Raw genomic sequence first — 12,729 nt, 5'->3', positions numbered from 1 at the left:
GAGAAAACAATTCTCTTTTTTTAAAACATAAACTTAATTATCCCCGCAATCACAACGTTTATTAACTTCATTTAAAGTTCTACAATACTGTAACCCTTGTGAGAATATACCTATGGGTTTAAAAAAAAGGAACTGAAATTGAAGTACTTGCGTAACTCCATGAAGCCACGCCCCCTTCAGGCACGAGAAACTCTCGCGACCCGCTCGGTCTGGACTCAGCTTTACTTTGCTACGTCTGTCTGTCAAACTTTAAAACTCATTGTGGCCTCTGAGCCAAAAACTTTGCCCAGCGCCAGTTTAGACCAAACCAGAGCTCGTGACTGTTGGAAAGTAAAATTGCTATTTTTCAATTACGTTTGGTTGCTTTAAAGAGAACTAAAGGAATAATTGTATTTCATATAGTTTTGTACTATTATTTTTTTTTAAAATCCTTTTGATTTTGCTTGTTTTATAAGAGGCCTGCGTGTTTTTAATGTGTATATTGTTTTGAGAAATGCAAAATCTATATTCCTCATAGAAATTGTGATGCACCGACATATTGTAAATGACGGCCATAGAGATTAAATATGTATATTGAGGCCACAGTTCACTAATTTGTGTGCACAAGATATAATTTGTGCCCTCAATTTAAAACCTTCTCATTTTGATGGGAGGCTATAACCAGTTCTCTTTCACTGGTTATGACGTCAGAGGCGGCGTCATGTCGCTCAGATTTAATTTATTCCATTCACGTTACGGTGCAACCAGATTATCCAGAAGAGTTTGGACCATTGATCATCAGCTTAGTCCCACCCCTTGAACACAGACTGGCCAATCATGACGCAGCATAAGCCGGTTCGGGCCGGCACCAACAACCCTGCGGCTGCTTTGTCGTCTCCTGCAGTCGGTTCAGACATTTCTTTTATGGGTTTGGAGCTGGTCACGGTTAAACATTGTTTAACAGCGATACTCCACAACCAGAGAGGAATCTTTAAAAAAACACACAATTCTTATTATTTAAAACACTTGATCTGAAGGCCTTTCCAGAATCCCTACATTTGCTCAATAAATACAAGATTTAAAACTTAATATCTCAAGTTGTAACTGTATTTTCTATGCAGGCATCTGGAAAGTATGAACTGTTTTTCCTTACTTATTTTGTAAAACTAAATCAAATAGTTACGTATAACAATATTGGACTTTTCTTTTGTCCAAAAACTAATAAATATAAAAATCCATTAAACTAACAGTTTCTTTCAGGGCATTTTGACTTGTGAATGTGAGCATAAAAAAAAGAAAAAAAGGACATCGTATCTCACAGTGGACAGTTTTTCCTATCTTCGGGACAGAAGAAGAAAACCCACTTCTTTATTGAACTCCCTGTGTTTTTTATACTTTCCAATGAGTTTCACTGCACTGTACATCAAAGAGGACAACACTGTAAATTGCATTTTGTACCCGACAAGAGTGGTGGAGTGATGGATGCTGTGGTGAGACGATGGCACTGTGCGAGCAGACTACGACGGTGTGGACCACAAAAACAAAACAAAAAAAACACAGCGTGTACGCGTTGATCGCCGGCGCCGACCAGGAGATTCCCGCGCTAGCTTCGTCCCGCAGAGCGCCACAGCTCGGGCTCCACGGGGGTTCTTCCTTGACCCGATGGGTAAAACTTTGTCCGCACTTCCCGGTGTGTGTGTGTGTGTCGCAGGTCGGCCGCCAACGGGCAGACGTTGCGTTGGTTTAAAATCTAAATGTTTCACAGTGAGGTCACACGAGTTGTTTAAGCTCCATCTGAAGACAAACTCAACAGATGCAGGATGCAAAGTGACGCATGGCAGTAAAAAGTCTTTGATGAATGTCGATATTTCGGATCCCTGTGGAGGAAAGTCGTTATTCCCTGATGTGTCTGTGAGGTGATGGAAAGCAGAAGTTTGAGGGGTGGAGGAAGAACTCGTTACGGTTGTATCGGGGAAATACAGTATATACACATGTACATTTAGGAAAATAACATCTTGTATAAGTCTGCGTCTCTCCGATAATTTCTTTCGGTCTTTTGTTTTTTTATGTACAATATATATAACAGTGAGTCTGCAAACTAAACATGACTTTTCATGAAGGGAGAATACGCGAGATCAGTCCGTCCACATATTAGTCTCTCTGCAATCCTTCGTTTAGGTTTCACACGGTCGGCGTGTAATGAACCTTTCATGAGGACATGTCTTCTGTTGCCTCCGACGTATAAACCCGTGGCGTCTGAAAGCCAACGCGTCCCCTCTCACCAGAGCTCAACAGATAGCTTTAGACCTCACGGTGTCCAGTCTCGCGTTATTAACGTGTGGGGCTTCAGGGCGAGGAGGGGGAGCGGGGCGGGGGGCTCCGGCACGGGGAGGAAACCGATTCGGGCGACGGACTTAGATGATGGCTTCCAACTTCCTTTTTGTCGTCGTCCTCTCCTCCTCCTCCTCCTCCTCCTCCTCCTCCTCCTTTCCCTCCCCCGGAGGCCCCGTGCCCCTCCAGCCCCTCAGAGTTCTCCAGCATTTCCTGGATGAGGGGAGGCATGGAGCCGGGTATTTCCATTTTCAGCGTGATCACTCGCTCCGCTCCTGTGGGAGGAAACGGTTCAGGGTGAGAGCGAGGCGTCAGTTTGTGCGTCTTAAGAAAAGCGACAACGATGTCCTCACGTTACATGTTTTCGGTCTTTTTTAAATAAACTTGTGTCTTCACGGTTTGTTGAGGCGACACAACTATTTAGCGAGGTTCAGGAAAAGATCGTTAAAGACTTAGTTAAGTTAAGGCAGCAAAACTACTGAGCTAAGTTTGGAAAAAGAGTGTTTTTTGGGTTCAAATAACTACATTAAGTTACGCAAAAAATGAATCAGCGTTGATTTCTTGTTTCACACGAGAAACAAACAGCGGCTGAACAGTCGCAGTTTGTTTGCTCCCAAAAAGTCGCTGTGACCGTAAAATATCTCAATCAGCAGGCAGCGGACTGTCCTGTAGCTGTGTGTGTGTTTGTGTGTGTGTGTGTGTGTGTGTGTGTGTGTGTGTGTGTGTGTGTGTGTGTGTGTGTGTGTGTGCGTCTCACCCTTCACACTGATGCTCCTGAGGTCAGTGATCTTCATCAGTATCTTGGGGAACATGCAGGGTTTCTCGGGCCTCCTCCTCCTCACGTAGATCTGTGCACAAACACACAAACACACAAACACACGGAGGAAGTCGTCGTTTATAAGAAGGAGTATGAATACTAATATATATTTTATAATCATAGCATTGCCTCTGATGTCATTAACCGCTGATGCTTATGTGTTGAAATGTAAATGTTCGTTTATCATTTGGAGAACTTTGACATTGTTTGATGGATTAACCTGTTGTTGTTGTTGTTGTTGTTGTTGTTGTTGTTGTTGTTGACAAATTGAAATGTTATTGATAATAAATGATGCGAGGACAAAAAAAAGGGGAAAAAACACAAGTTTGTACCTTTCGTGTTCATATAGTAATCGTTTTAGAAATCATCCTGAATATTTACATTCATCCTTTATATTCATAATGTTAATGCCAACAAAATCTCTTTGTCTTTTTGTAACATCTTTTGACAATAAGGAACTTATTTTAGATAGAACGGACGTGCAGGTTCCAGACGGACTTCATCAACCATCCGTCAGTGAAAATGTTTGTGTTTTTTGTCATCAATAGTGGTTATTTTCATAAAAAACACACAACTCAAATGATTAGGAAATAAAATATTGGTTTATACTAGCTTTAATAAATATAGTATAGTATTTACTGAGTGGAGCTTGAACACCTCACAATGCAAGCCAGTGTGACTTCCATTAGCGTTAGCGTTAGCTCCGTCAGGACTGTTTGTGCCGGCAGCGGTTCACTGTGTTTACTGTGAGCAGCAGCATGGAAACAACAACACAATGCGTTTAAACTCAATAACAAATATAATACCGTGTATGAAAGGTATAATAAGTGAGTTCCAGATGTTTTAAGGCTGTTCATCTCCATCTTATCGATGAAGTGTGTGTGTGTGAGTGTGAGTGTGTGTGTGTGAGTGTGTGTGTGTGTGTGTGTGTGTGTGTGTGTGTCGTTACGGTCTGTGCCGCTGTGTGTAACTGTGTTGTTTTCGAACCTTCAGGGCTTCAAGCATCGGCTCCTGAAGAACATCCACCTTGTCCGACTCCTCCAGATCCTGACGGTCTACACACACACACACACACACACACACACACACACACACACACACACTTTGTGAAATCTGGGTGTATACATGAAAAAGTGAGTAAATGTAGCATTTAAACTGACAATGAGGATTCAAAGCAGACTGTAAACCTTAAAAGACACAAATGAAAGAGAGATAATAGTTTGATTAAAATAATAAACATATAGATATATTTTGAGCGTCTTTCTTTTAGAAGCATATTAATTATTTCAAACTCAGCGTGAATGACCAACATGAAAACATGAATGTGACACATTTACAGGACTTTCACAAAAACCTTTGGGATTTTTATTTATTTTTCCACTTTTCCAGGCCTGGTTGAACCATTTTAAAATGTTCATGACCGTAAGAACCAGCTCATTGTTTTCTACCTGTCATCATTTCATTTCACAGGCGCTCAGTACCTCCACAGAGCAGGCAGATGGCGCTGAGCAGTCCCGTCTCCGCGTCGTCCATCTCCAGCGGCAGCAGCTGGTTGGCGAAGGAGAACACCAGGTCCGTGAGCGGCCCGAACCCGGCGTTGTGCATCTGGGTGCGGTTCAGGGTCAGACCGTCGGAGAAGGTCATGGTGTCCTTGTCCGGCGTGTAGCGGGTGCAGATCCTGAGAATCTGAAACATGAGATGAAGTTGCGCTGTGACGGCACTGCGCGTTTCTCTTCGCTAGCGCGGAGCGTCGGCTGAACAAAGACACCTCACCAGAATGTCGAGGCAGGCGGATTTGAGCAGAGTGATCTGGTCGGCGATGGTTAACGTCGTGAACCCGGGCAGCTGCTTGGCGAACTCCACCGTCTTGATGATGCACTTGGTGGACAACTCGCTGAACTTGTCCCAGAGGCTGACGTCCAGGGAGACGCGCTGCTCCGAGCTGTTGCTCTGCAGGGCCGAGAGGTCAGGGAGGAGGAGGAGGGAGGAGGAGGAGGAGGAGGAGGAGGAGGAGGAGAGACACAAACAGTCAGAAATATGAAGAAGACAGTAGGTTAGATTTCATTTTTTTGGGGTGTAAGTTATTAAAGTTACTACGAGGAAGTTTCATTGTGTGTTGCTTTTGTCGGTCCCTGCTGACAAAGACACAGTGTCTCTGAGCACCAGGGTGGTTCTCAAATGGGGTGCGTGTACCTCTGGTGGTACGGAGAGGCACTACAGGGGGTACGCAAGATTAAAAAGGTAAAAATGCATTTCAAATTAGCATCCATTAAAAAATTTGATAAATATTCAGTAAAATATAAGTGTAAGTTCATGGACTGAATTGTATATATTCTTTAATAAATCAGACCCTGATGGCACAGAGCTGTGTATTAGTATTAACCAGCATTGAGGATAACTGTATATGGTCTTGTTCAGTCGCGTAGGTCTGATAGAGGCGTCAGTATTATGTTTTATGATTCATAACCACTTCAAAGCTGCTCACAGTAACTTTAAGAACAAACTTCCTCCACAGTTCTTCACACACGGGGCGTCGCTGTTACTTTACCGTGGTGTATTTTCCCAGCTGACCGAGGGAGGGGAAGGTGCCCTGGTGGGCCCGGCGGACTCGTTCGATCATCTGCTCCGTGTCGGCCGACAGGACGTAGATCTCCGTCTCCCCCTGCCTCTTCTCCTCCTTCTTCTTCTTCATCCTGTCGTTTCGCACCACTGGAAAGTGGAAGTACAGAAAGACGTTTAAGTTCTCGCTGACGGGTGAAGCAGCTCTCCTGCCGTGTGTATTCAAGCTTCTCTCCAGACTTTAGTTTCTTGGGAACGCTCAGGCAGAAAGACGTTTTACCAGGCAGTGAGATTTCTCGATAAGAAAAGAATCATTTTTGGAGCTGGTTTGATATATTTTGGCCATTCTGTAATCCTGCAAGCGTGTGGAAGAATAGTCCACAAAGTAAACATAGAAGTCTGGCTGTAAATCTCTGGTTTAACCCTTGAAGATAAACAAAAAACCCTGCAGATGCTCGACTGCAAGACGCCGGTTTGATAAGTTAAAGCTGGTGGTTTTGTGGAGGATGCATCAACTGAGAAAGGCCACCAGAGGGAGACAAATAACAAGGTTTAAAAGCTTGAAGTCACTCAGTGGGCTATGTTCTGCTTTTTTAGTGCATGACAACAAAGATTTAAGGGGACAGTTCACCCCTGAAGGGGTTTTGGAGATATTGGCCGTAGAGATGTGTTAAATAATCATGACTGGGACACTTCAGGTTGTCCACAGAGCTTGTTGTGACATTTCTTTCATGAAATACTTTGTTCTTTTTCGCATTGAGCACCACAGACCGTGTAGTGAGGAGGCAGACATCTCTACGGTCCGAGAACTCACACAAAAACAATTATTAAATACACAGATCTTTGGGTGAGAGGTATGTATTTTGGATTTGGCGCTAAAATAAATACATCCTGAGCCGCCATGTGCCTTCCTGTACTCACACTCCTTGGACATGCCGACTTCGAGGCATTTCTGCAGCCGGCAGGACTGGCAGCGGTTCCTCGTCACCTTGTTTATGACACACACTTTGTCTCGGTGACACGTGTACGCCATGTTCTTTTGGATGCTCCGCCGGAAGAAACCCTGACACGGAGAGAGAGGGGGGAAAAGGAATAAATGGAGGAAATGTCCGGCAGGGGAACGGAAGAGAACATTTTGGAGGTGCGATAAAAACAGCAGTGATCTCGGTGTCAGAACCACAGCGGTCTCTTTCCACCACGATCGCTGCTGCAAACGGCATTTTATTGTTGACGGGCAGCTGGTAAGCAGGTCAGTGCGTGTTATAAAAGGACATGACCACGAGCGCGCAAAAGCCCACACACACACACATATCAAAGTAGATACTAATTGCATGCACAGATTATTTGTGTAAGAGTGTGTGTGTGTGTGTGTGTTCAGGGATTAGATGAGGCAAAGAGGCTTACAGATCCTAAGGGAGGCGCAAAGGTCGCGACCTCTCCGCTTACACATTATGCAAATACTTAGTAGTCTCACGTAACTATAGTTTTCCAGCTGTGGCCTACATGCGTTTCATAACTAGATAACTCGTTGATTAAGTTGATTGATATCAATATATGAAAGCTGTTGGATCATTGCCGCGTGGATCAGTCGGGTCTACGTTCTGACGTCTGAGCCGGCCAATGAGCTCTCGTGATGAGAGACAGGAAATTACGTTTGTTTTATTTCTGGAGTGAAAGAAATGACAAACTGTCAACAAAACCGCCAACGATTAAAACGTACTGACTTTGATCTAATATTGCTTCACGTTTACACGAGCCCTGGAGGTTTGAGTGATGAAGCTAAAGCTTGACAAAGCTAACGCTTTTTAGCGTTTGTATATAAATGAACCGTTGTTGAACTATTGCAATAATGTGTTCATCTGGCTAAATTAACCCAAATGTGCTCGAGGCGGCTAATTTAGCTAACGCGAATTAGCTGACAAAAAGGTTTTTGGCACAGGAGTGTAACGTAACATTATGGAGGTTTTGGTTATATTGCTTAACGTCCGAGTGAAGAAGCTAAAGCTTCACAAAGCTAACGCTACGTTGATCCATCACAAAAACGGAGAGAAAACAGAATCGGTTACGTTTGTTTATAAATTATCTTCTGTAATAATGTCTTTATCTGGCAAAAGAACCCAAACGTGCTCGAGGCGGCAGATTTAGCTAACGCTAGTTAGCTGACGAAAAGGTTGGAGAGCCACAGGAGTGTAACGTCACGTCAGAGAGGTTTTGAAATGTTTCATGACATCAGTCTGAAAAGAATCCTTCATTTCTTCACAACAGAAACTTGAGCAATATCTCACATATTAGTCACATATTTCCCTTGTAGTCTCAGTGCATGGCTGCATGTTTTTTTTATTGTAGTAAAAGAGCATTTTACACGAAGACTCAGTATCAGTTGGATTTTAAATAAAACTGATGAATCAAAGTCAGTCAGATGGCCAAATGCTTGTTAGCGGCATTAACAAGTGAGTGTTGCCGTGTGTGTGTGTGTTGGTTTTTGCCCACTTGTGTGTGTGTGGCTGCCTACCTTGCAACCCTCGCAGGCACTGACTCCATAGTGGTATCCTGAGGATTTGTCCTGACAGACAAAGCAGGGCTTGTAGATGCGCGGCGGAGGCGGCGGCGAGGCGGGGCTGGGGACGAGAAGGTCCTCTCCCGAACTCGTGCTCTCAGTCTCTATCGCTGCGGGAGGAGAGGAAACATTTCGTTAAGCATGTAGTCATCTGGTCTGAATCAGACGTGGGTTTTTAGGAATATTTAAATACTGTGTTTATTTATTGGCCCAGATGATACTTCATCAGATTGTTTTTTCTTTTGGAATTAATGTCAAAGTGGATTCGGGTTTCAGTAGGTTTTCAACACCAGCTGCCATGTTTGTGCCATCAGCTGTGTCAGAATAATCACATTTTAAAAGTGAACCTGTTGTTTCCCGGTGAGCCAGCTCAAAGCTCCTCAGTGGTCTCCACAACCATCGGGTTTCCTTTAACCCCAGAACAGGTTTACTTGCTTTTCTTGCTGAGAGTTAGATGAGAAGATGAGAAGACACTTTCATGTCTTAGTATTATTGTCTTGGTCCAAAATCCAAACTTTCGGTAAAAAAGATAATTGACAACATGTTTTCATTTTACGTAATATTCTGCTTTAATCCCTCATGTTGGACACTTAGCCGTTAAAAGGATTACATTTACACTTGTTTCAAAAACCGCCTGCTCTCCCGCGCGCTTGTTATTGCGAGGCGGTCAAGCAGCAATCTAACAGCAGCAGGAATCACATTTACATAATATTAACACAAAACTAGATTTTTCCCTTTTTTGTTTGGGTGATAACGTCCTGAACCGTGATAACATATGCTGAGTGCCTACTGTATCTCTGTCTCACACGGAAACGGGACAAATGAAGTGATGCAAACATCGGCGTACACAGAACGCAGCCCAACGAGCTCTGAAGCGCTAAATGTGTGATTTCTATGTCTAACGAGTTTGTAACCTTCGTAATAACAACCTTCTTTAGAAGGTATCGTATTTGTTTTGAATGCAAAGACAGTGAAACAATGTTAAAACAAAGTACAGCGTATGTATTGACTTCCTGATGGTCTTCATGCTGACAGTACAAACAGTATGGTTCGTTGGCCGCTGGTAAAGGACACACATCTTCTTTAACACCAGAGCTGCGTTTCCATGAAGACTTTCCTGGTCAGTTTAGTCCCAGCTGATACGAAGAGAAACGCTCTCCTCTTGGCTTAAATTGATACAAGAGCACTTCCTTGTTGTATGAATGAAGTGGTTCTAGGAGTTGAAGCAGCGGCGCTGTGTGTGTGTGTGTGTGTGTGTTTTATCAATCGGTTAACACTCATCCCTGCAAATCCCGCACTGCAAGTTCCCATACTTCCAGAAAGTGATAACCTTCGATCCAGCGCCTTCTGGGGGCCAGAAAAGTCCCCAGGACGTTCCTGGGCTCTGGTCCAGACGGTTGAAACACCATGAGTTCTTCAAAAGGTTCCTCGTCTCTGGAGAAAGTTCCTCAAAATTGTGATGGCAGAAAGGCCTGAAGCGGCCCTCGTGTCTGTCTCCATACAATACCATGTTGTATCATTTAAGTCTAATCCAATCCAAACTCTAATCTCTTAATCACGTATTGCTTTGGTGATGTGGACGTCAAGGTTATGTTCTATTTCAGGAATATGTCGGCACCGAGGCGGTAAAACCAACTAGTACTGGCTGGATTAAACCAATAAAAAAGGGAAATCATTTGACTTCCTTTGTCCTGCTACTCATGTCGGTTCAAACCAAGTAGATGAATCTTCGAGAAATCTTTGTACAGTTTTGACTGTTATTTCATTTTATCTTGGTTTTAGTCAGTTTGCTCATTTAAGTTTAACTTCAGCTTTTCAGAAAGGTTTCGTTTTAATTTAATGCAATTGTTTTTCGTGGTGTCCGTTTGTGAGGCGGCTGAGTCTCCGTGAGCAGAGCGTCCAGCGTTTGTCCGTGACTTTTACTAAATCCCTCTTAATCTCAGCTTGTTTTACATTTTTTATTTTGTATTCTTTTGGCTCACAAATGAGGGCTTTTAGATCTATTTACCTGAATGTTCTTCTCTTGCACTCTGTCTTTTGATGTTTTTGTGAAACGCTTCGAGTTGCCTCGTTGCTGAAAAGCACTAAATAAATAAACTCCCCGTGCCGTTAATCACGGGGTTGGCAGGTCGATGCCTGCCTCCTCTTGTCCGTATGTCAAAGTGTCCCAAAGCCAAAGTTGCTCCCTCACCTACTTATGATGTTGTGTTTTATGATGATTGTAATAAAGCATTTCGCTTCAGTTTTTAGGGCAAGGTTCATTCGGCTGCCCACCAGCAGCTGCGTGGCGAGTAAACCAAAACATCCCGCTGCTAATTCTGCATCCGGGCTCATCTCGTCCGAGTGTTTGTTATCTTTGTTAGGAGACGAGGCAAAGACAGACCGCGACCCATTTTAAAGGTGACCCTTCAGATTAAGATACCAGCCAGTCACACACACACACACACACACACACACACACACACACACACACACCTCCCCCTGCTTTAGTAGCCATACCAGACATTCCACTATGGAGGAGATTCAACTCCCCTCCACTGGTCTACTCTGTTTACATAGAAGAGAGAGAGAGAGAGAGAGAGAGAGAGAGAGAGAGAGAGAGAGAGAGAGAGAGAGAGAGAGAGAGAGAGAGAGACACACACCTCCTCCTCCTCCTCTTCCTCCTCCTCCTCCTCCTCCTCTATTTGTCTTTGCTCTCCTCTCACTGACATGCTAGCCAACCATTCCCCTTCAGCGGCTGTCTGACCTCTTTTAAACTTCTCTCTGCTCTTTGCTTCGTATTTCCAGGCGTCTCCTTCACTCTTGTTTTCATCCGTGCGTCTTTTAATCTCGTCCCACAGCGTCTCCGCTCCTGCGTTGCCGTGCGGGACGTTGTCCAAACACAATGTACAGCTTTTGGCCTGAGCTTCGTGATTCGAATGAAGACTTCTTTGTTGTTTTTATAATGAGGGTCGGGGTATCTTTAAGGGATCCTTCAGATTTTTTAGTGGGTTTGTATAAGATCCAGTAGTTTGGAGAAACAGACAGGAGTACCAATGTCCTGCTGGGGACGAGGCAGCCGCCAAACACTTTCAGACGGCGAAAAGAAAAGCCCTCTTAAAACTGACGTGTGAAAAACGATTAAAAAAGTGTATTTAAGTGTGAACAGTGCATTTGGAGTATTTCCCCCGCTGTATCTTTGCTATCAGACTGTCAGTTCGACGGGGAACTGAAATAAACGTAAACTCATCCACGATCTCTTCTTAAAATATTCTAAATATAGCGTACACTTAAACTGATATTGATTTTTAAAATGTGTCTTGCCGCCGCCTCTCGTCCACAGCGATACCGCTGTGCTCTCGTGCTGATACTCATGTCTCTTATCTACTGCAGGTAATACACAGACTGTGTACAAGTACCTCATACAAGCTCACTTCAAACAACCCAACGGGCCCTAACAGAGAGTATGAATACTAGTACTATATACTATATAAATATCTGGTGACTCGTCTCTGTGATTCACATTTTTATTTCAAACAGGATAATGGCTTAAATACATTATAAATACATTCATCACGTCGGTGAATATAACGAAATGATGATAATAATGTTGTAAATCTAGTGTCATTTGACAAAATATTGGCAGATCATTTTTTGGTGCAATTACATGTCGATACATTCATGAGAGGCGGACGTCTGTGTCCTAAACTCCTAAAAATATGACATTTTCAATTCAGTTTATTTTGAAAAGCCCAAGACCACAAATCAGCCGTGGAGGCTTTACACAAACAACCTCTCTGTCCCGGGACGAGCAGTTTGACTTGTTATGGATTGATATATTTAAAAATGAGCCCCACCTTTACCAGCCACAGCGTCTTTGTGATGCGCGGTGATGAAATGCATTATTGATTATATTCCTCTTGTACCAGACATACGACTCAGACATGGGCCACTTCTACTTTTACTTGATTTACTTTTACTCATAACAGATTATTTTTAAAATGGTAGTTTTGCTACTTCACGTCATTAGTAGCCAACTACTTCCACCCCAGGAATAAATTCAAAAATGTCTTTCCTCGTCATGCCATTGGTAATGGCATGGAATATGTTTTTCTGCATCTCTCTGAGCTCATGTCAGCTGATTAGCTTCAGCTAAATCTGTCGTCTCCAGCTGATTCGTGTATGTGTCGCTGGGCGTTATCAGTCTCGAATCAGCGGCCGCCTCCTTCGCCTCTGTTATCGCCACCAGGATCTCCTCTCCACGCCTCCCCAAGGTGAAAGGGAAGGTCAGATGTTCGTCATCGCACGACGTAGGAATGCAAAACAAAAATGCTAGTTGACACTGAATGCTTTCCACGATGGCGCCTGCAGCTGCCTTGCATTCGTTGAGTGAGAGTCGAGACGAGTGACTGTACGTTTTTTAACAAGACGTTATTTTGAAACGTTAATACAAAGCTCGGGGTTTACTCCGGCCAGAGGCTCCAGATGAAAAACACTGTTGTTAAAA

At 43.5% G+C, this 12,729-nt stretch overlaps 1 protein-coding gene across 1 annotated transcript in view; it reads right to left on the bottom strand.

Annotated features, from left to right (window-relative positions):
* Nucleotides 1-1,319: 1,319 nt before the first annotated feature.
* The window catches only part of LOC137786649 (retinoic acid receptor alpha-B-like), a 16,008-nt gene continuing 4,598 nt past the window's right edge, over nt 1,320-12,729 (bottom strand). The window contains exons 2-9 of the mRNA XM_068578667.1: nt 8,199-8,353; nt 6,608-6,749; nt 5,676-5,836; nt 4,901-5,077; nt 4,609-4,813; nt 4,115-4,182; nt 3,068-3,158; nt 1,320-2,585 (exon numbers count right to left, since the gene is read on the bottom strand). Coding sequence (XP_068434768.1) covers nt 2,326-2,585; nt 3,068-3,158; nt 4,115-4,182; nt 4,609-4,813; nt 4,901-5,077; nt 5,676-5,836; nt 6,608-6,749; nt 8,199-8,353 — 1,259 coding nt within the window. The 3' untranslated portion in view covers nt 1,320-2,325. The remainder of the gene's footprint in view (nt 2,586-3,067; nt 3,159-4,114; nt 4,183-4,608; nt 4,814-4,900; nt 5,078-5,675; nt 5,837-6,607; nt 6,750-8,198; nt 8,354-12,729) is intronic.

Source organism: Clinocottus analis, unplaced genomic scaffold, assembly GCF_023055335.1.
Source record: "Clinocottus analis isolate CAN_PGR_092001 unplaced genomic scaffold, fCliAna1.0.p SCAF_16, whole genome shotgun sequence".
NCBI classification, from domain to species: Eukaryota; Metazoa; Chordata; class Actinopteri; order Perciformes; family Cottidae; genus Clinocottus; species Clinocottus analis.
Note: the sequence above shows the minus strand (reverse complement) of the source record. Positions and strands in the feature narration are given on the sequence as shown.